Here is a 21564-nt window from a genome sequence, read left to right on the forward strand (position 1 = left end):
CAAAAGCAGAAAAGAACCAAAGCCTAACAGTCCTCCATCGGGGATGGTGAGAGGGGAAGAAATCCTTTGGGCCTTAATAGTGAAAAGAAAACCTCATGCTTTCTCTTAGGAGTCCTTCTCTCAAATCATTTTCCTTTATATACAATGACACAATATTTTTCTGGAGTTAGGGGGAAATGTAAGACAGTGTTGTAATAAATTGGGTCGAAACAAGAGGAATTGAAAAGTAACTGTGAATTAATGTGAAAACAAAAATTCCATTTACTTATATTCTAAATTCGATCTTACTAAGACTTAGAAGCTGTAGCTCCAACCGGTCTCCCTCATTTATCAACTCTAACACTTTAAGCAAGTCCTTTCAACTCTTAAAACTTCAGTTTCCTTACCTGGAAAACTGAATCCAATAGTGGGCTAGATGAAATAGTTGCTAAAAATCAGCAAGATGTATGATCTTGGCAATTTTTCGGATTTGACACCAAAAGCAAAGACAACAAACGCAAAAATAAACAAATGGGACTATATCAAACTAAAGAGCTTCTGCATAGTGAAGGAAACCATCAAGAAAACAAAAAGGCAGCCTAGGGAATGGGAGAAAGTATTTGAAAACCGCATATCTGATAAGGAGTTGATGTCCAAAATATACAAGGAACTCCTACAACTCAATAGCAAAAGACAAAAGCAAAAAACCAAAACCAAAACCAAAACCAAAATCAAAACAACAAAAACAAAATCAAAACAATCTAAAATGGGCAAAAGATGTGAAGAGACATTTTTCCAAAGACACACAAATGGCCAATAGGTACATGAGCAGATACTCAACATCACTCATCATCAGATGAAATGCAAGTCAAAACCACAGTGAGTGCACCTGTCAGAATGGTTGTCATCAAAAGAGACCACAAGTGCTGGCGAGGATATGGAGAAAAGGGGATGCTGCCCACTGCTCGTGGGGAGGTAAGCTGGTGCAGCCACTGTGGAAAACAGTACGGAGGTTCCTTAAGAAATTAAAAATAGAATTACCATATAATCCAGCAATTTCAGTTTTGGATTTATATCCAAAGGAAATAATATTCAATATCATATTCAATATGTTATATCCAAAGGAATAATATTCAAAGAGATTTATGCATCCCCATGCTCACAGTGGCACTATTCACAGTAGCCAAAGTATGGAAATAAGTGTCAACAGGATGCTTATCACCCGTTATATAAAAACAAATTCCAGAAGAAACAAAGACTTAGACCTGAAAAATAAAAGTCCTAAAAGAAAATAAGAAAATGATGATTTTCTTAATCTGAGTAGGGAAGGTCTTTTTAACTAGGACACAAAATCCAGAAGTCATTAAAGAAAAGACTGATTCAATTATACAAAATTTTAAATTTCTGCATGTTAATAAAAAATCCATTGGGGCACCTGGGTGGCTCAGGTCATGATCTCACGGTTCATGAGTTCAAGCCCCGCATCAGGCTCTGTGTGGACAGCTCAGAGTCTGAAGCCTGCTTTGGATTCTGTGTCTCACTCTCGCATGTGTGTGTGTGTGTGTGTGTGTGTGTGGGTGGGTGTGTGTGTGTGTGTGCGCGCGCGCACGCGCGCATGCTCATACTCTCTCTCTCTCAAAAATATACATTAAAAAAATTTTTTAAATCCACAATGTTGTATGTCAATAATATCTCAATAATAATTTTTAAAATCCCATCCAATAACAGGATGCCTGGGCGGCTCAGTCAGTTAAGTGTCTGACTTCGGCTCAGGTCATGATCTCATGGTTTGTGGGTTCGAGCCCCACATCAGGCTCTGTGCTGACAGCTCAGAGCCTGGAACCTGCTTCGGGTTCTGTGTCTCCCTCTCTCTGTGCCCCTCCCCCGCTCATGCTCTGTCTGTCTCTCTCTGTCAAAAATAAATAAAAAATTTTTTAAAATCATAAACAAAGCCGAAAGACAATTCATATTTATAGGTAAAGGGCTAATTTTTTCAAACATAAAGAGTTTCTACAAATTCAAAGAAAGATAAAATCAACAACAAAAAAAAAAAAAGAAAGAAAGAAAGGAAGGAAGGAATGGAGGGATGAAAAAGCAAAGGAATAAGTACAACCCAGAAAAGTTTTTTTTTTAAACATATGAAATGATGCTGACCTCACACATAATAAAAGAGACACCCACTTTAAAACTTTATCAAGATAACATTACCTATCTATTAACCACAAAGAGATTAAAAAGCCGACCACCCCCCCTCCCATCGGTGAGGTGTGAAGAAACAGGCTCTCTTCAGATGTTGTGAGTGTAAGAGTAAATTTAATATGCATAAACCCTTAACACAGCTGTTTATCCTCTAGAAATTTATCTTAAAATGACTTTGTATAAGGATATGAATTGCAGTATTACTTATGTACATATTTTTAAACTTTTATTTATTTACTTTTAATTAATTAATTAATTAATTTTTGAGAAAGAGAGAGAGAGAGAGAGAGAGAGAGAGAGAATTCCAAGCAGGCTCTGCACTGTCAGCTCAGATCACAACCCGAGCTGAAGTGGGCTTAACCCACTGAGCCACCCAGGCGCCCTGCAGTATTATTTATAATTAGGAAAAACTTAGTAACATCCAAAATATCCATGTAGACAAAAGTTTTAAAATAAATGATTAAGTATAACCATACTGTGGAATACTATGAAATACAAAAGAGAAAAGGAAACACTACGTACTTAATTAGAATGATTTTCAAAAATACATTATCAAACGAAAAAAGCAAGGTTCAGAGCAGTGTGTAGAATATGGCACCTCTTGTCTTAGGAAGAAAAACACTTAACATGCTTAAAATGCTTATGAATGCACCAAATACTTCTAGAAGGATACTCAAAAACTCAGGAAAGGAACTGGGTACCTGGAGGGAGGCATTACAAAATTATATATTCTTTGGTACCTTTTAAATTTCAGCCATATAATACTGGATGTTATAACTTTAAAAAAAAAATCCCCAGTGTATAAAAATTCCATTTCCAGGGTTGGCTTTGCCTGAACATCTACATGCAGTTAGATATGAAGGCTGTTTAAGACAACTATTCCCTCCCAGAGCACAGGTCAACACCTTGGAAACGTTCTGGTAACTCCTACCCTTGAAGCGCACTCCTCTGCCACCACACCCCAGCTTCCTTGGTGTTCCCTCCTATCCTCTGGGTCAGCAAAGAGGGCTCAGCCAGCCCCTGGAGATAAACTTCTCCAGGGTCGTCCACCCTAGGAGTGTCAGTGAGGGAAGCTATTCCCTGGCAGCAAAATCCAGGACTGCCTAACAGAGACAAGGCACTCCAAGGGTTCTGGGGCAGCTCTGCTGAAAATAACTAGTTCCAAAGTAGAAAGGAACCCGAACATTTACACAAACCACACCATTTCAACTGAGTTTACGATGGCTTCCTGGTTGTTTAAATCAGGACAGGCAAGAACAGACTGCCAGACAAATTGTCATTTGTAGGCCCCTAGTGAGCTTAGGCAGTTTTCCACCTGTCCAGACAAATAAACATGCTGCCGTGAGTTAGGGACAGGTGGGCCCTGTGGTGCCGGAGACTGGGTCATTAGAACGCGTGAGGAAGACTGCTCAGCATCTCGGCCCTGCCCACAATCTCCGGGCCACAAACATTCTTCTTACCCACTGGCTACTCCCCTGGAGGAATCAAAAGGAAACATCTATGGGAAAAAGCAGGACAAAGAGAAGTGAAGGAACCCTAGGCAAAGAGGGCAGCCATCCACGAAAACACAGAGCTGCAATCAGAGAGCACACCTTTGAGGGTGCTGGCGCAACACTGGGGTACAGGAAAGAGCTCTGTGTTGCAGGTGAGGTCCAGATTAATTGCTTTCCTACAGTCTTCTATAATAGAAAAGCCTGTCCCTCACTTTCTGGCCAGGTAATTACTTAGCTGCCACTCTGACCACACAGCACATGTCTAAACAAATTAAACTTCTCGGGGGCCTATTCATTTCATGGAGGCAAAAACACAGAAATATCGTTGTCCTGTGAGAACAGACGGAAGCCAGCTTGTTTTGCTCTACTTCACGGGGCTCTGTGTGAGCCACAGATGATGAGGGCTAAAGCAGCCAGCAGGTCAGATGGGCAGGAGCACGGCCAGACCAGACAGAGGCGTTGCAATGCCTGGCATCTTGACCCGAACCGGACCCAAGCCCGCATGAACTACCCACTCACTAATCAGGCAGCCACAGTCCCTGGACAAGGCTAACAGAGGCATCCTCCACCTCCAGCCAGACATGCCAGAGGTAATATAATTCACCATCTGGAATAACACAGAACCCACACCCACACATACACACCTATGTGCACATATGCTCGTAAAGATGACCTCCATACCTGGTGTCTATGAAGCTCCCTCTACACCAACTTCCCTAATCCACCCTGGATCAGAGGATGTTTGAGGCCACCAGCATCTCCCTCTCTAACTGGTAGCAATTATCTGTCTGGAACCTGTGGGCTTGACTACCAAGAAGAAGCATTTCAGATTCATCAGGCCTTCAGCCTTTAAGAAGTCTTTCAGGGCATCGGCACCATTTCTTAGTTCCAAAAACGATGGTGCTGATACTCAGACTCACCTGTCCTGACCCCTTGACTACCTAGTCATCTGTACTTCTCGCACAGGATTTCTGTATTCGAGATTCCTGGCCATCAGCTGGTCTAAATAATTTTCAATTTCCTTCTCCTTGCTTTATAATCCTGGTTTTTAGATTTTATTTCTGCTTTCAGCATGTGACGCACCCATGGAATGGATTTCCTAAGACAGCGTCCTAGAACCCAATCTCTCTTTCACCACGCACTCAGTGATCCTTGCCCAGGATGACAACAAGGACAATGATCAAGTTTGGGAAATTCTTACAGATTCAGATTTCATTTGATAGCTTAAGAAATACATGTATGTACATAGGCTTCTATGTGTACACATATAAGAAGTCACTCAACACAAATTAATGGGGAAAAAAAGGCAGAGGGGAAAAAAAACAAGATGAGAAAAGAAGCAGGTGGCAAGAGTGGCTAAAAAGAAAGCGAAAGGAAGTTAAAAGTAAAAGTCAAGCAGTAAGATAGATTTGTAAGACAATGTAAGTGTAGAATGGAATCTCAAATTTGTCTGACAGGAGAAATTAATCACTAACAGAAAGCAGCTTGACAGCTCAACTCATGCCTGGCCCCACCCCTCCTTGTCCGAGGGCCCCTCCCCCGCAGCCTCACCCCCATCTCGCTCTATCCTTCTTCTTAGCTTTATTTTTCTCATTAGCTTTCTTTTTTTTAAATTTTTTTTTAACGTTTTATTTTTATTTTTGAGACAGAGAGAGACAGAGCATGAACGGGGGAGGGGCAGAGAGAGAGAGGGAGACACAGAATCGGAAGCAGGCTCCAGGCTCTGAGCCATCAGCCCAGGGCCCGCCGCGGGGCTCGAACTCACGGACCGCGAGATCGTGACCTGAGCTGAAGTCGGACGCTTAACCGACTGAGCCACCCAGGTGCCCCTCTCATTAGCACTCTTATCACCAACTAGCATACTACAATTTTACTTACAGTCTTCTCTTCCTGCCCCCCCGCCCCCAGCTTTCTAGAATGTCAGTTACAGAGGGAGAAGGGATTTTGTCTATTTTGTTCATTGCTCACCCCCAGTGCTTAGACTAGTACCTGCAGCTTAGCAGGTATTCAACAAATTAGTTGAATGAATGGAAACTTCTCATAAAAATACACTTCAATTATGTATTATTGTTGATTATATGAAAATACCTCTACTTGATTCTCAGACACAACTGCTGAGAATATAAGATTAACTACTATTTCCTAAATTATACAAAATAGTCTGTATCCAACTGATGCCATTACTAGAAAAAAAAGAAGGAAGAGCAGAAGCAAAGTATAGAAAGAATGTCCCAGAAAATGTTTCTGTGATTCTCAGCATTTGTATGCACTGGCATAAAGATCAAATTCTTCTCATATATTCACCGACATTCACTGTCAACTAAGCTTTTGGTCTGATGTTTAAAACAACAAAACGTGGGGCGCCTGGGTGGCTCACTCAGTTGGGCCTCTGACTTGTGATTTCAGCTCAGGTCATGAACTCAACGGTTTGTGGGTTCGAGCCCTGCCGTCAGGCTCTGCACAGACAGTGAGGAGTCTGCCTGGGGTCCTCTCTCTCCCTCTTTCTCTCCAACTCCCCTGTTTGTGCCCTCTCTCTTTTAAAATAAATAAATAAACTTTAAATTAAAAAAAAAATTAAAAAACCAAGCGTAAGGAAACAACAAAGAGGAAAGAGGGGGAATTCTCATCTTCTGGCAATTTCACAAATAACCACAAATCCCTACCTGGTCCTTGATGGTGCTGTCCTGAAGGGGGTAAATACAACCAGAATGTTTATGAAAGGACAGGGGGTGGACAGCGTGGCTTGGTGGCAGATGGGGAAAGAAGTGACCTAACACTACAGGCAGTAAAATGCTCTGTAGAATAGAAACATGAGTTAACACTGGCACAGCTGTTAAAAAAGAGAAAAGAAAAATCCTTCAGGTGGAGAAAGCTGGGGAAAGGCCTCTCCTTGATGCCACCAGGAAGAATAAAGAATGAAAAGGAACGGTACATGAGGAAAGTGAGGAAGAAAGTAAAAGACTGGAAAGGGCATAGATGAACAGGGAAGAAAGAACAGAGGGGAAACAAGGAGATTAAGAAAAAAAAAAAGAAACAAAACAGGAGTAAAAAGGTAGGAAACACAGGGAGGGAGAAAGCTGGAGAGGAGAGGAAAGCATGGAAATGAGGACAGAGCAGATAAAAGCCAGGCCTCCCCAGACTCCTGTGCTAAATGAAGTGGCAGCCACAGGGAGAGGCGCCCTTCCAGGCCAGGTGCCAGCCGACCCACCCTTCCCGGCAAGCTGTCCACTAGGAGGCATGATGTCACCAAGAGCTGTTTGGTGGGGTGGGGGTGGGGTGGGGGGGGGGTTGGGCACACCAGTCCTCTCCTCACTAACTGCAGAGCCAGGACTAACTCTGGCTTACTCACACCGCTATGTATGGTGTGCCCATGGAAATGCCCATATATGTATTTTCAAATCTGGGCTAACAAAAATCACTTGAATTTATCAGACAGAAAGGCAAAACTGTTGATTCAGGACTGCCTAAAAAATAAGTGAGATTATTTTTAATATTACGAAAAAAAAAAAAAACAACCAAAAAAAAGCTCTCAATCATACCAGACCACTTAAGACCAAGGCAAATTCCGAGCTTCTAGGATAAAAGTTGTGACTCCTGTGTGCACCAGGAAGCAACTTAGACACTCCAGGCTCCAATCTGTCCCCAGAGGTAGGAGTATCACATTCTTGTCTAGAGTGGGCTGGCTAGGCTCAGCAAAAAGACTATACAGCATGCTTGTTTACATACTAAAGAACAATACAAACTGCAGACTACGGGTGTGGAGGAAAGTTTAGCCACAGTCAGCAGAAACTCAAGCTCAAATCTCTTTATTTTATATCTAAGTCTTTTTTCTCCTCGCACACCCAACCCTCAAGGGTTAAAAGCAACCAAAGCCTCTGTGGAGTTGAACCAATCAGCTCGTCTCTTGATGACATCATGCCTCCAACTGGACAGTTTGCCGGGAAGGGTGGGGCGGGCCAGAGACCCGGCCTGGAAGGGCGTCCTCCCTGCTCCTGCCCCTTTTCTCACTGAGGGATCCGAGAGCCAAGGGTCCCCTCTGCTACCATTTCAGATGAAACCAGGCCATTCCCCAAATCCCTGGCCAGAAATTATTCTCAGTTTGTACAAAATGTATACAAAGCACGTCGTCCCTGCTCTTTACCCGTTTCCCACTTGTTTAATATTTATGAACGCTGATTACAAAACACACATTTATCACTTAAGCCTTCAGCCAAGTTTTAAATTACTCAAATGTTTATGCTAAGTAGACAAGCAGCCTTCTGTGGTTTTCTCTTTCATAAACTTCAGTCCCACTCAAAGGCAGGTATGTGAGAGACCTATCTGATCCCAAAGACTATACACATTCAAGCCACAATCTGACCAGAAAGTTATTTTTGTTCTTGCGAGGTCTTTATTTCAGACGTTAATTGCTGCCGCTGCTGCGGTGTGCACTCGTGGGTGCAGAGGATGTGCGCCGAGCAGAGACAGAGGATGGAAATACATCTAGGAGACGGTGATTCTGGGGCACACAGCTGAAACGCTGACGACACCCGCCACAGCTCTACGGAAAGAACGGGCTTCTTCCCTACAGTTGGAGGTGGGACAGGCTTCAAGTTAGATGATGCATCTCTCCTGTTTCCCAGCACCCTGAATATCCACACCTTCTAGCTCATCTGCAAATGAAGATTAATTTACAATTTACATGCACGAGCCATGTTTACTGCTCCAGCACACAGCCATCTATGCTTGCTTACGCTTGATAGAAACAGTGCTTAAAAATGTTGGTATCACTCAGGGTCCTCTCAGGAAAAAGACGGCACATTCAAACGGGGTGACCAAAGGAGCTTAATAAAGGGACTATTATTATTATTTTTAAAATATGTATTTATTTTGAGAGAGAGAGTGAGTGGGGGAGGGGCTAAGAAAGAGAGGGGGAGAGAGAGAATCCCAAGCAGGCTCTATGGTGACAGTGTGGGCCGAGGGGCTCGATCTCATAAACCTCATAAGCTGTGAGATCATAGACTGAGGGGCTCGATCTCGCAAACCTGAGATCATGACCTGAGCTGAAACCAAGAGTCAGAAGGTTAACCGACTGAGCCACCCAGGTGCCCCAATAAAGGGATGGGGTAGAGTAGGGAGAGAGTGTAACAGAGAGAGAAAGCAACAAGGGAAGAGAGAAACAAGGGAGAGAGTGAGTCACAGCCAGGAGTCTCAGGTTGGAAGCGTGAAGGGGAGGAACTAGTTATCAGAACCCAGAGACAGCAGCTTTTGGGAAAGGTGCCTCGGGGGACAGCTGGTCTTCAGTAGGAGGACACAGCCAGCCCAAGATTTCTTTGGCCTGGTGATGCAGTCCATACAGATCCACCTTCTGGGGCACACAGGCAGGTGGAGAAGGGTAGGGAACATCCCCGAAGGGCAGATGGAAGGTACCCTGCACAGTGTCTAACAACAGGAGAACAGTTGAAGCAACAGCCAACACACCAGCCCTGTGATATAGCCACGTAACAGAATACTATGCCTCTCAGAATTCAGATCTGAATCTGGATCTTACGGACACTGCCGTGGTAAGATGCCCACAAAATGCAGTAATTAGGTAAGAAAAACAAATTATAAATCAGTAAATATATTAAGACCCCAAATCTGGATATACATCAAATGTTAACAGAGGTTAATAACATGTAGAGAGATGTAGGTGATTTTCCCATTCCTGACTTATATTTTAAATGTTTTGTTTATGTATAGCTTTTCAGTTAAACTTTTATTACACCCCTATTCTATCGGGCATCGTTAAGATAACGACGAGAGCTTTGACTTTTAACTGGTAAATGGAGAAAGTATCTACTGAAGCTTGGATTTAGATCTCCTCTGAGGCTGAGCTCTTTTAAAAAGCAAACTCTATTATTTTTCGTTACTGAAAATCTAACCGAAAATAGGGAGAATGCTAGTGTCATAATGAACACCATCTCAGGGGTCTACCTTAACCAGGCTAACTTTTGGAAGTCCTCTTGTTCTGGGTAATCAGCAAGGGCTGCACTAGGCACCTGTAAGGAGCAGTCTGTATCTGGAAAAAGTGACTCTCAATCTATCAGCTGTACAGGTTTCCCAGCTATGGAACATCAGCCCCAATAACCAGCCAACCAGCCACTGCTGGCCATTATGTAAAAGAATACATTTGAAAAATAAATAGTAGAGAGGGCTGCCGATTTCCCCCCGACTTCTCTTCTCTTCTCCTCTCAGGGAGTTGGCAGAAAGGCTCATTAACTTCTTAAAGAACAATGGGGGGCTACAGCCCTACTTTTCCAGGCTGGGCCGACTCTTCTGTCTCTGGGGTGGGCCGGAGTCACGCAGCAGGTCACGGGGTGAGGGGCTTGAACTCCACTGCTTCCTGGTCACTCTGCCAGCACCAGACAACCCCCCCCCCCCCAAAAAAAAAAAGTTCTGCTTTTCTTAAGTTCTGAAGACACTCTGGGCCTCAGTTCCCATTCTCCAAAGCTTTAAGCACAATAATAATACAAATATCTACCATTCGCTCAATATTTTATGCATCTAGAAACTGTGCTAGGCACTTACACATCTAACTGGTAAAAACGCCTCTGAAACACAGATTTGACTGCCTCTGTTTCACAAATACCGGTAACAACACTGAGGATTCCTGAGGCCACTCATGCAACAAGGTGGAGTTGATGGTGGAGTGGGGGCTCAAAGCTGGGTCTGCTGGCTCTGGAGCCTGAGCCCTGTGTATTACCCTGCACCGCCTTCTAGAAGCAGCCTGGCAGACTCGCCCACAACCCCATCTGTGCTGGGATCACCGCCGCCTGGGCCCCACAGCGAGCGGAGTTGGACCCACGCGCCTTCAGAACAGCTTTCCCCACCTCCCGGGGATCTAATGATGAACCAGAAAAAAAAAAAAAAATCAAGCACAAGATACGGTAAAGCAGCCTTCAGGCACTGGTCAGGGGTAGAGTGGGGAGCAGTCATTAACTAATGCCCTGTTCCAGGAAAGTCTGCCAAAGCCCTGTGTGTAGGGCCAACCACTGGGGGAAACACTTCTGAAGTTTCTCTTTAGCTAGAGATATCCACAAAAACCAAGTATAATATGACTCGAAAACAATGATGAAGGATTTCGCATGAAGGGCCCTGTTAATATTCACTCTTGGTCTTCTGAATTCTTTCCAATGAGACCTCAGTTGCCTTAGTTTTTCAAATTTGAAGTGTAACGCTGCTTCTGGTGGTTCAGTCACATCACGGACTAGCCCAGGACACCTAGACCTCAAACAGTCCCTGGGTTCACTGCACCTACATGCAATCTCTACCTGCAACAGAAATGTTAGCATATGAACCTCCTCTCACTAAGGTGCCAAGAGACAACTAGTGTGTTACCCCTGAGGGCCAACTTCAATTAAAAGCTAGGCCATGCTTCAGTGATTTCATGTCTCTTCTCCAGGAGGAAATGGTGGAGCTCGTAAGACTGCCTGGCAATGCCACGTGGTAACAGAGCACGGATATCCTGTGGCGAATCACCCAGCATGATCTACCTCTAGGCTGGAAGAGGTATGCTCAGGAGATGAGGCCAAAAAGAAGAGGTAATTGGTTAGACTGGTAAAGCCGTCTTCCAGCCCATTTGAAGGATTCTGAGATATTGCCTTCATTTCAAATCAAAATACTCACTTTTCAGCCTCATGTTCAGGCCCCTCCCACTATCTGGTCCCAATCTCACTCCCTCATTTCTTTTTCTTTTTTTTTTCTAAGATTTTATTTTTTTTACTTTGTTAAAAAACATTTTTTTTAACATTCATTTATTTTTGAGAGAGAGAGACTTAGTGCAAGCGGGGGAGGGGCAGAGAGAGAAGGAGACACAGAATCTGAAGCAGGCTCTAGGCTCCGAGCTGTCAGCACAGAGCCCCATGCAGGGCTCGAACTCACAGACCGCGAGATCATGACCTGAGCTGAAATTGGACGCTCAACCCACTGAGCCACTCAGGAGCCCCATAAGGTTTTATTTTTTAAGTAATCTCTATACCCAACGTGGGGCTTGAACCCACCACCCCGAGATCAAGAGCCTCATGCTTTTCTGGATGATCCAGCCAGGTGCCCCTCTACCCTTATTTCTTATGCTCCCCTATACAAATTCTACACTCTATAGAAACGAAATGACCTAAGCTTTCCCAGCTCTACACCTTTGCTCATGCTATTCTCTTCTCCAAGGCCCTTTCTTCATTCTTCTAGCTTCAACCTGGTTTTCACCAAAACACTTGGCTCTTTAATTCCACTCCCCTTCTACCCTTTCTCACCTCTTGTCTCCACCCTCCCCACCTCCACTGATACTTATTCTCCATGGGCCCCTCCTGCCATTTCAGAACACACTGTATTTACCTTTTCTTTTCTTTTTTTTTATAAATTAAAAAAAAATTTTTTTAATGTTTATTTATTTTTGAGAGAGAGAGAGACAGAGCACAAGCCAGGGAGGGGCAGAGAGAGAGGGAGACACAGAATCTGAAGCAGGCTCCAGGCTCCAGGCTCCAAGCTGTCAGCACAGAGCCCAGCTTGGGGCTTGAACTCATGAACTGCGAGATCATGACCTGAGCAGAAGTCAGCCACTTAACTGACTGAGCCACCCAGGCGCCCCTTTTATAATTTTTTAAAAATGTTTATTTTATTTTTTGAGAGACAGAGAGTGAGCGGGGGGAGGGGCAGAAAGAGAGGCAGACACAGAATCAGAAGCAGACTCCAGGCTCTGAGCTGTCAGCACAGAGCCCAACAAGGGGCTCGAACCCACAAACCGTGAGATCATGACTTGAGCCGATGTCAAACGCTTAACCAACCGAGCCACCCAGGCGCCCTGGACTTATCTTACTCTTAAACTGCTTAACCCTATACTTGACTGTAAATGAGTAAAAGACAAAGGCAGAGCACACATTCCTACAAACACACAAACTCTGTGTGTCATCTCCCATGGGCCAGGGAGCTCTCTCACTCAAACTGATTTTCCTCAAGTGGCCTAGAGTCTAGTACGGGCTCACCAAATCTTGGTTTATGAACCAGTGAAAACTTTCTACTGCACAGGATACCTCAGCCCGACTACCCCAAACCTCATCTTATCTGGAGAGAAGAGTGCAGTAGGAATTGCCTCCGCCCTGTTCCCACACCGGGAATGGGATTCACTCTGGTTTACATAACTTTGCAGCTGCAACGTGAACAGACTTGGGTAGGGCATTTAGTGTACAGATTGCTCAAATGGATGTGTCAGCTGCACTGTTCCCCTCCTCTCAGAGAGCTAAATTCATCTCTTGAACGTGTTCCTGGGAGATAGAGCCAGTCCCCTTCAAAGGCAGCTTCCTCTCAGCAAGAAGCCTGCAAGGGTAGCACTTTCACATTCTCTGGGTGTTTACCAGTCTTTGAGAAACACATTCTTCTGCCCAGTAAGATATGTCACAGGTCACCGAAAAATATTCGGGTACATATTTCTAGCTACTCTATAACAATGGTTATGAAAGGAACCTGGGCCTCAGACTCCAAATGTTTTCTCCTCACTAATCTCTCTTTGTTTTTGGAACCACCTAGCCCTCTGCCTCATCAACCCGGGAATGTGGGACGGGCAGAATGCTTCTGCTGGGAGAGGCGTTTGGTCTGCAGGGGAAGGCAGTAAGAATAATCACAGAGGAGCGGAGAACAGAAAAGCCCCACTCTGGTCCCCTTTCAGCAGGGTCTCCCAATGCCCACCCCCTCATCCCCTCCTGGCTAACCCTGGATCTTCACTCTTCCTCCTGAAGACTCACACAAAGTTCTCTAGCTGTTCTTAAGCATCTTTAGGGTGAGCACGACTCCCTCAATGGTGGCTGATGGGACCCAAATATTTCCAAACAGCATGTCATTTCTAGGAACTGCCTCTCCCTCGGACCTGTTCTGCCTGGGGCCTCCACCCTCCAGTTTACCCGTGAATGGACCTTTCCTTTGCCATCTGGGCAAGAAGATCCCCTGCCCTGGCAACGTGGGGCCTGCCTCCTCACAGCTGCCAGAAACACTCTGGTCGTAGCGCGAAGGAACCAGGGCAATCCTGGCTCATACGTCCTGGTCCCGGGAGTCAGCGCACAGGGGAGCCGTGGTGGGCTGTGGCTCCCTGTGACGTCACATGGCCTTACCTCATCCCACTCCGAGGCGAAGGAGGGCGACTTCTCCAGCCTCTTCTTCCCGATGCTGCAGTTGGACAAGGACTCGCTCCGGCTCCCCATTGTAGCGTCCTCCGTGGGTGAGCAGGTCAGGAGATCAGAGTCAGACTTGGACAAGCTGCGGCTGAGTTTGAGTTCAGCTTTGGGTTTGCTGGTGGGAGGGGCTCGGCTTCTAGCCCCACTCCAGTCTCTTTCTTCCTCGGCACCACCAGGGTGTTGAGACGCCGTGTGAGTCAAAGTTTCGGGGTGCGATTGGCTGTTGGTGGTGGGCAGGCCAGCTGGGTAACCCACTCTCTTACTCTGGTCCAGGACACTGGGCGGGGAGGCTCCAGGAGCGTGCACACCCGTCTCCTCCAGCTGCATGCTGGCCTCGTGACAGGCGCCCTGTGCAGGGGACCCTTCTGGATGGCTCTGGCCAGTGGCAGAGAGCAGCTGGAAAGGGTCCTGCCCCACCTCACACACCGGGGAGGAGCCGTGGAGGAGACCTGAGAACTGCTCTGGGACCTGCCCGTCCTGCCCCTCCGCAGAGTCCTGGCTCCGGCTGCTGCTGCTCCGCCTGTGGTCTTGGAGTGGACGGAGAGACAGAGAAATAAAAAATTAAACGTGGCAAAAATCAACAAAGTTCCAATGCAGCCAGCGTACGGCAGAGCTGAGGAATTCAAAAACAGGGAAAGAGGGAAGCTGGATGGGCTGGAGAGAGGACAGAGGGAGAGAAGAAGAGAGGGGAAGGAAGAAAACAGTTTCGTATTGTTCTTAATGTTCAATTTGTACCCAAAGTTGGAGCATTTATGAAATTCCAAACACTGGCCTGATTAATGCTATCTGGCAGCCCTCCCTGTTGCTAGGTCTCTGTTAACATTAACGACCAGACCTTGCTATATAAGGCTAACAGTGCTGACTATATCCTACAGAAAGGACACGAGTAAGGGACAGAGAGCAAACACGGAGTAAAAGTGAGAAAGAAAGAGAGAGAGAGTGCCAGCGAGCAGGCGAGACTCACTCCTGGAACATCTGATACATTTCCATAAAGGCCAAAGTGTTATTTAGAGCCGCCCGCCCTCCCTTCCTCTGGCAAGCAGCAGCAGAGGGGAAAAAAAACGGAGGTCATGATCTACAACCTGCAACTTCTGGAATTCTTTAAGGGAACATGCAAAACAAAACAGCAGAGAAGTAACTGCTTCCTTCCTCACAGGGGGCTGTTCAGGGTTCCACGCCTCATCCTTCCTTCCTCAGGGAGCAGAGACTTTTCTGTTCTTTTTTTTTTTTTTTTTTTGAGAATGTGCACATCTCACTCCTTCCAAAGCCTCCCAGCTGCTCCTATTTGTTTAAGTTTAACCTCAGTTGATCCACTGAAAACAAAACGGTCTAATTTGTCAATGCCAAGAGATATTTGCAGCTCTCTCAAGACCTCCCCAACATCCCCAAAATCTGACACTACTAGTTCAGGAGGCCAACTACTACTGTATACTCACCCAAGATATCAAATGCCTCTGCCCTGAAGTGGCATAAATAATTGACCAAATCAGAGTCCCACGCCAGGATCACACTGGGACACCCAAGGGGCTCGCCCTGTGTGAACTCTCACCCATTAGGGATTTTCACCCACATCAGCAGCCCTGTGCCCAGTACTAGCTCACATTCCTAAGCTAATATTCAACGTTATCTGCTCCGTAAGTGGAATCTACAGCACAGATACCAAATGATTCCGTAGTCTGCCCAAAGCTCCCAAGTACTGTTCGTGAGATCAGAGAACCTTAGAACTTGAAGGGGCAAGGTCAAATATTTTTACAGATGAGAAATCCAAGGCCCTCAGGCCTTTGGTGGTTTTGTCCAAGGTGGCGGGGGAGAAGACTTTAACCTAGGCTTTTCTGATCACCTGGCTCTGGTTCTGGCTATGCTGTTCTCTAGCTGTGTGGCCTTGGCACTGATCTCATCCTGCTGGGCTTCAGTATCTAAAATAAGTAGGATGGACTGCCTGGTCCTTAAAAATCCTTTTTATGTAACAATGGTGATGACAATCCAAGTCTCCACCATGCTCTGATGGCAAACTTCTCCTCCTCAGGGGCTGCTGCAAATCCCTGCCTGGGTGCCTCTCCTGCTACTGCCTGCATAGCACCCACGCTCCTTCACCAGCCTGCCTGCAGCCCAAGGCCCCTTCTTGAAGCTCAGTTCCACAACTGAACAGGGTTGTCAGGCGAGGAGGGGAGTTTATAGACATGATACACTAAAACAGAGTCTTCACCGGGAACGCCAGTGTCCCACAATGCTGGCTCTTCCAACGCGGCCTTTAAGGATGGGTCCCAACAACCAGTTCTCATAATGAGCCCACTGCCCTGAGGTCTGAGTAGGGACATGGTTCCATTCACCCCACTTTCTCCAGAAGAATGGTTCAGTCTCCACAGTCTGTTCAGCTTTTGGCAAGCCTGCAGAAGCTTCAAGGGGGCAGCCAATTAGTTCCACTTTATGGCTCCGATTACTTATCCACAGGAGCCCAGAAGTATGAACTTTGGCATCTCCTTCCTCTACACTTGACTGCTTCAGGATTTTCACACCCCTAACTCACAAACTCTATATCCCAAAGGTCAGGTCCAGAGCACTGAACAACTTGAATCTTTTCTCTAGGGAAGAAGAAATGCTGCATATGTAAGAGTTCCATCCAGCTTAACTTAGCCCCAGGAAGCCATGACTTTAGGGCTATGAATTCCACATATGACAACTGGAAGCATGAACAAGAATGCCCCGTAGTGTTGTGCAGTGGGGCCAGAGAAGACGACACGCAACCATCTTATGGGGGTTCAAACCAACAGCACTTCCTAGAAGAGGATGATGGGGAGAGTCAAAATTGCTACCTCTGGGACCCTACCCTAGTGGCCAATTTCCTACAGATTCCGGCCCAAGGCGCAATGTTCCTCTGACTGCATTTGAATACAAAAGAGGACTTTGGTAACAGGAACACAGGCTTCTATTCCTTTGTATCAGCATCTAGCTCCTTATTTAACAATATTTTGGGGAGGGAGGGGAGTTCAATGACAGAGGAAAACACCAGAGTCCAGAACTGGGAGTTAGCCTGGCTCACACTGCCTGGGTGGACCTCAGAACCCAGGCTGCAGAGAATGTTCAGTCGCTGTGGGAGCTGACAATGAAGGCTCTGTCTAACAGCCACCCATTCATGCTAGCCATCAATGAAGAAAGAGAGACAGATGCCAAGAGCTCAATACCAGACAGATACCGGGGGAAGGAAGTGGGCAGAAAGAAGGAATGGAAACTTATGGAAGGAGGAAATATGTGAAGAGCAAGAATTGCTGAGGGTCATAATCCCATTAGAGAAAATACAATCTACCAATACTTTATGGGGTATAAGAAATCACGGAAAGGGATTCTTATAATTACATGACTTACCCAGGCAATTCCCTAGGAAAGACACCTTGGTATTTGAAAAGCTTGTCAAGATCTAAGAGCTTCAGGATCTTAATAAGCCTCATAAAAAACTATATCCAAGGCTAAGCTAGATTTCCTGGCAAAATCAACAGGTAGGAAAAGAACTACTCAGTGGTCCTTTCCTTCTGTAAAGTCAGGATAATATTGGGTCTCTTAGGGCATTAATATAATGTGTTAATATAATATTAATATAAGGCACTGATCATGAGCCAGAGAGTGAGCAAATTACTTAACTTCTCTGTGCCCAGTATTCTCACCTATAATTTTGGAATCATAATAGTACGTACTTCCTAGGATTGTTGTGAGAATTATACATGTAAAGCACCCAGCACCACATTTGGCACATGCCAGCCCTCAATAGATATTAACAATTCTTATTATTCTCCGCACAGGATCCATTACAACATATTTTGCTCACGGACGAGACCAATAACTTGTCTGTTCCTCGTAGGTTTGTGCAAAAGCTCACCAAAGACAGCGTACGTGACACATACAAACATCCATTGCCTTCATCATCCTTACAACTCTCGACAGCAGAAGGAAGGGACAGAAGATAATAGAGCAAGAAGGGCTGAAGTGAGATACAGGCCCCAGAACTGTGGCTGTAACCACCCACTCCATCAATAAGCACATGCAAAATGTTTGTCTTCAGGGGCCACCCAAGAGATAAAAAAAGATGAAGACACTGAGTGTGCTCAACGGGCTTACCAGCTATCCAAAGAAACTAGCATATGCACAAGTGACGAATTCCAGATGAAAATTAATAGATACATAAACCAAATGCACAGTGAGCAGAAAGGAAAGTGTGATTGCTTTCAGCCAGAAGGATTCTCAGAAGACGTAGCTTTTGAGCAGGGCGTTGAAGGAGAAGTAAGGTCTTGATAGGCTTAAAGTTTAGTGGAAATACATTAGAAAAAGCAGAGACAGGAACCTCGGTGCCTGGGCACTCACAGACTTTCAGACTCGCAGAAGAGAATCCTCAGGCCTGAGGCTTTCCCTGACCGGGAATCACTGCGCTCCCACCTTAGAACTACGCAGCTTCTGGGGCGCCTGGGCTCCAACTCGATTTCAGCACAGGTCATGATCTCACGGTCATGAGATGGAGCCCTGTGTAGGGCTCCACGCTGGGCGTGGAGCTTGCTTAACATTCTCTTCCTCTCTTTCTGCTCCTCCCTGGCTCGTCCCCGCGTGTGTGCATGCGCGCACTCTTTCAAAAAACAAACAAAACAAAAAAACTACACAGCTTCCACTCCTCCTCCCATACTGCCTTCAGCCATCCCTACAACCTGCCCTTCTAGGAGAGAGACAAGGGGCTAGGACACAGGGACAGCTGTTTCCTTACTCTCCCCATATATCAAGGCCATCTGCTCTATTGAGTAGCACACAGCAGCATGCTAATTCCCAGCACCTTCAACTTTCAATCTTTATTCATTCTGGGTGTTCATTTTCCTTTTACCCTGTGAGCCGCTGAAGCAAGGGGGTCTTCTGTGCTGCATTTTAATTACTATGATGATCCACGGGGGAACTCAAGGACTTTTGAACAGTAACATTTTAACATTTACACATTTTTCAATCACCCCCCTCCCACCCCCGTCTGTTTAAATTAGGGCAAAAAAATGCAGCGTGTGTGAGAACTTGTAAGTCAAATCAACCCTCGGACACAGAGAAGAAGGTTACTCTGGCTACCCAGACTGTTGTGCCTTCTTCTTTTCCGTTAGGATTGGAACCCTCCAATTGCCCAGTGGCTATGGTGAGCACCAGGAACTGGGTGTGTCCAGGAGAACTCCTAAGTCCTTGGCTACTTTTGGAGAGCCACCGTGTTTTCCTCAGAAGGAAGGGGCCGACTAGGTTATGCAGGGACTTGCTGGCGACTATGATCCGATAAGACAAGTAGACCTAGCATCCATTCTCTGGTCCACGACAATCAGAGAAACAGAAAGAGACCTGGACTGGGATTCAGGAGGTCCAAGTTATAGTCCCTCCCTGGGTCTTTTTTTAAAAAATGAATGGCTGTAAATGCATTGTCTAGGGCTTTGACATTTAGTATGATTTGACACTGATTAGATGAATTAAGTTCCCTTTTAGTTCTATGATGCTAAGAACGTGAATAGCAGCAGAGCTCTGGATGAAATGATTTAACCTCATGGTTAAACAGGCTTTTTGGATTCAGCTAGACTGGGGCTTAAGACCCAGCTCTAACACCAAACTTCTTTCTCATCTATTAAACAGTGATAAAAATAGCCCCTACCCGGAAGATTTGTCATGAGATATACAATGACCTAATCAGTGTAGATGAACTCAGCACATGGCCGCCCATAAGAAGCATTCATTAAATGGTAGCTATCATTATCATCATTTTTCATTTACAACCATTTCCGAACTGCTCTTCATGCTAACACTGCACCCAGAGGCTGGTTTCCTTTCTCTCGACTCTGCAAAGGAGACTGGTTTCTTCTAAGTGGCCCTATACTCTAGATAGAATAAAACTCAAATGCCAGAGAAGGTCCTGTCGTTCTACAAGTTCAGTTCAGGGTGATGTGTGCCAGCACAGCGGGGGAAAAACTTTCAGGTCAGGAACCTCCACTCACTGCAGCACCCACAGGTACAGCCCAGCTTTGGGACTCGGACTATTCTACTTTGACTTGGTCCTGATTACCTGACATCTCCCCCGTTTCCTGAAACTCCTCTTGAAGAGTCTGTCCCCTCTCTGTGGCCCCTCAAACTTCCCTATTTAATACACCAGCTCTGCTTGGATCAGTTTCCAACCAGCCATGATACTTAACCGTGCCTAATTTAACAGCACACTTGCTGTCTCTATTTCCCTTGATCTTCTGCCAGTTCCAGCACTGGGTATTCACAACCATTTGCTTTCTCTCCTCCAGTTGCTGGAATGTTGAGCCCTGTTGAATACTCAAGAAACAACTGAGTCCTCAGCTGGCTTCCAATAGCTACAGTGTATTAGGTACTAGTTATTCTATGCTAGACATGCTGCTAAACACTTTCTTTTTTAATATTCACAACCATGGGGTAAGAATTTGAATCCCTACTTTACATGGAGAAAATGAAGCTTAAAGAAGTTAAATGACTCCTCAAGGTCACCAACCAGTAAGTGGTAGAGCAAGAATCCAAGTTTACTACCAAGCCTAGCTACCCTTTTATTCATCTCTCGAAAACTGTGGTATCACCATAAGATTGAATCCTCATTTCTCCCACTCTTTTTAGACTGTCATCTTTCCCACAGCACCTATACTCTTGGGTAATGACATCAATTTCCTGAGAAGACTTAGATCGGACAAACTTCCTTACCTGTTCTCAATACCACACATGTCAAACCTTGGGGATAATTTGATCTCTTCCCACCTACCTCAGGGAAGTATCTCCCCATCTTGAATTTCACCAATAGCCTTCTAACTGCTGAAGCCTTTTTCTAGTCTTCACTGCTTCTAGCTCTTTCTATTATCATGTGACACAGTTTACCAGTTATCCCTGGTACCCACTCTCCCCTTCCTGCTTGGTCATGGGGTTTTTTGGATTGGGTCAAACCACCTACATTAAAGACTACATTTCCCATCTTCTTTGTAGTTAGGTATAGTCACATGACCAAATTCTGGCCAACGGGTTCTAAGAGAAAGTGAAACTTTTGAGAACTATCTTTAAAGTTCTCTCCTTTTCTTTCTTCCTATGCTGACAGCTTGAACTTGAATAGTCATCTTGAACCATGATGACAGAAAGAGACTGGTTTCTTGAGCATCATGAAATGTCACGCTAGCCCTTGACTTCTTACCTCTGGACTTCTGTCTTATTTAAACAACAGTTATTTTGGGGTTTGCCTCACATTCACTTCTCACTCTCTCAATTTCCTCACATTGGCTTCTATGACACTGCATTATCCTGGTTATCTTCCTATGTTTCTTTACCCTTGTGCTTCTAAATATAAATTATATTCTTGACTTCTTCAATCTCTCTAGTTTTTCCCTCAGCAACTGATTATCTTTTATGTTAACCACCACCTCAACTTGGATGATCCCTGAATATGCATTTCTAATCTTTCTATCTCTCTTGAACACTAGACCTACATTTCTAAGTTATTTATGAGGTATCTTTCCCGATATTCATTATCTTTAATATCCTTAACATATGCAAAACTGAACTTAACATCTTCCTTCAAACATGTCCCTTCTCAAGCCCCTATTTCTGTCAGGTGCACCATATTTTCCCAAATAACCAGGTTCAACACCTAAGAATCATCATGAATACCCCCTCTTCCTGATTCTTCCACATTTGATTGTAAGGTCCTGTTAATTCTACCT

The 21564-nt window shown here is 45.1% G+C and overlaps 1 protein-coding gene across 6 annotated transcripts in view; it reads right to left on the bottom strand.

The window, feature by feature from the left end:
* Positions 1-21564, bottom strand: part of ANKS1A (ankyrin repeat and sterile alpha motif domain containing 1A) — a 178351-nt gene that overhangs the window by 57525 nt on the left and 99262 nt on the right. For all 6 annotated transcript variants that reach the window (XM_019456827.2, XM_019456830.2, XM_019456826.2 and 3 more), the window contains one exon: positions 13790-14379. In XM_019456827.2, the coding sequence (XP_019312372.2) occupies positions 13790-14379 (590 nt within the window). The remainder of the gene's footprint in view (positions 1-13789; positions 14380-21564) is intronic.

The sequence above is a fragment of the Panthera pardus genome, unplaced genomic scaffold (genome assembly GCF_024362965.1).
Source record: "Panthera pardus isolate Hobbes unplaced genomic scaffold, ASM2436296v1 HiC_scaffold_17, whole genome shotgun sequence".
In the NCBI taxonomy this organism is placed as follows: Eukaryota; Metazoa; Chordata; class Mammalia; order Carnivora; family Felidae; genus Panthera; species Panthera pardus.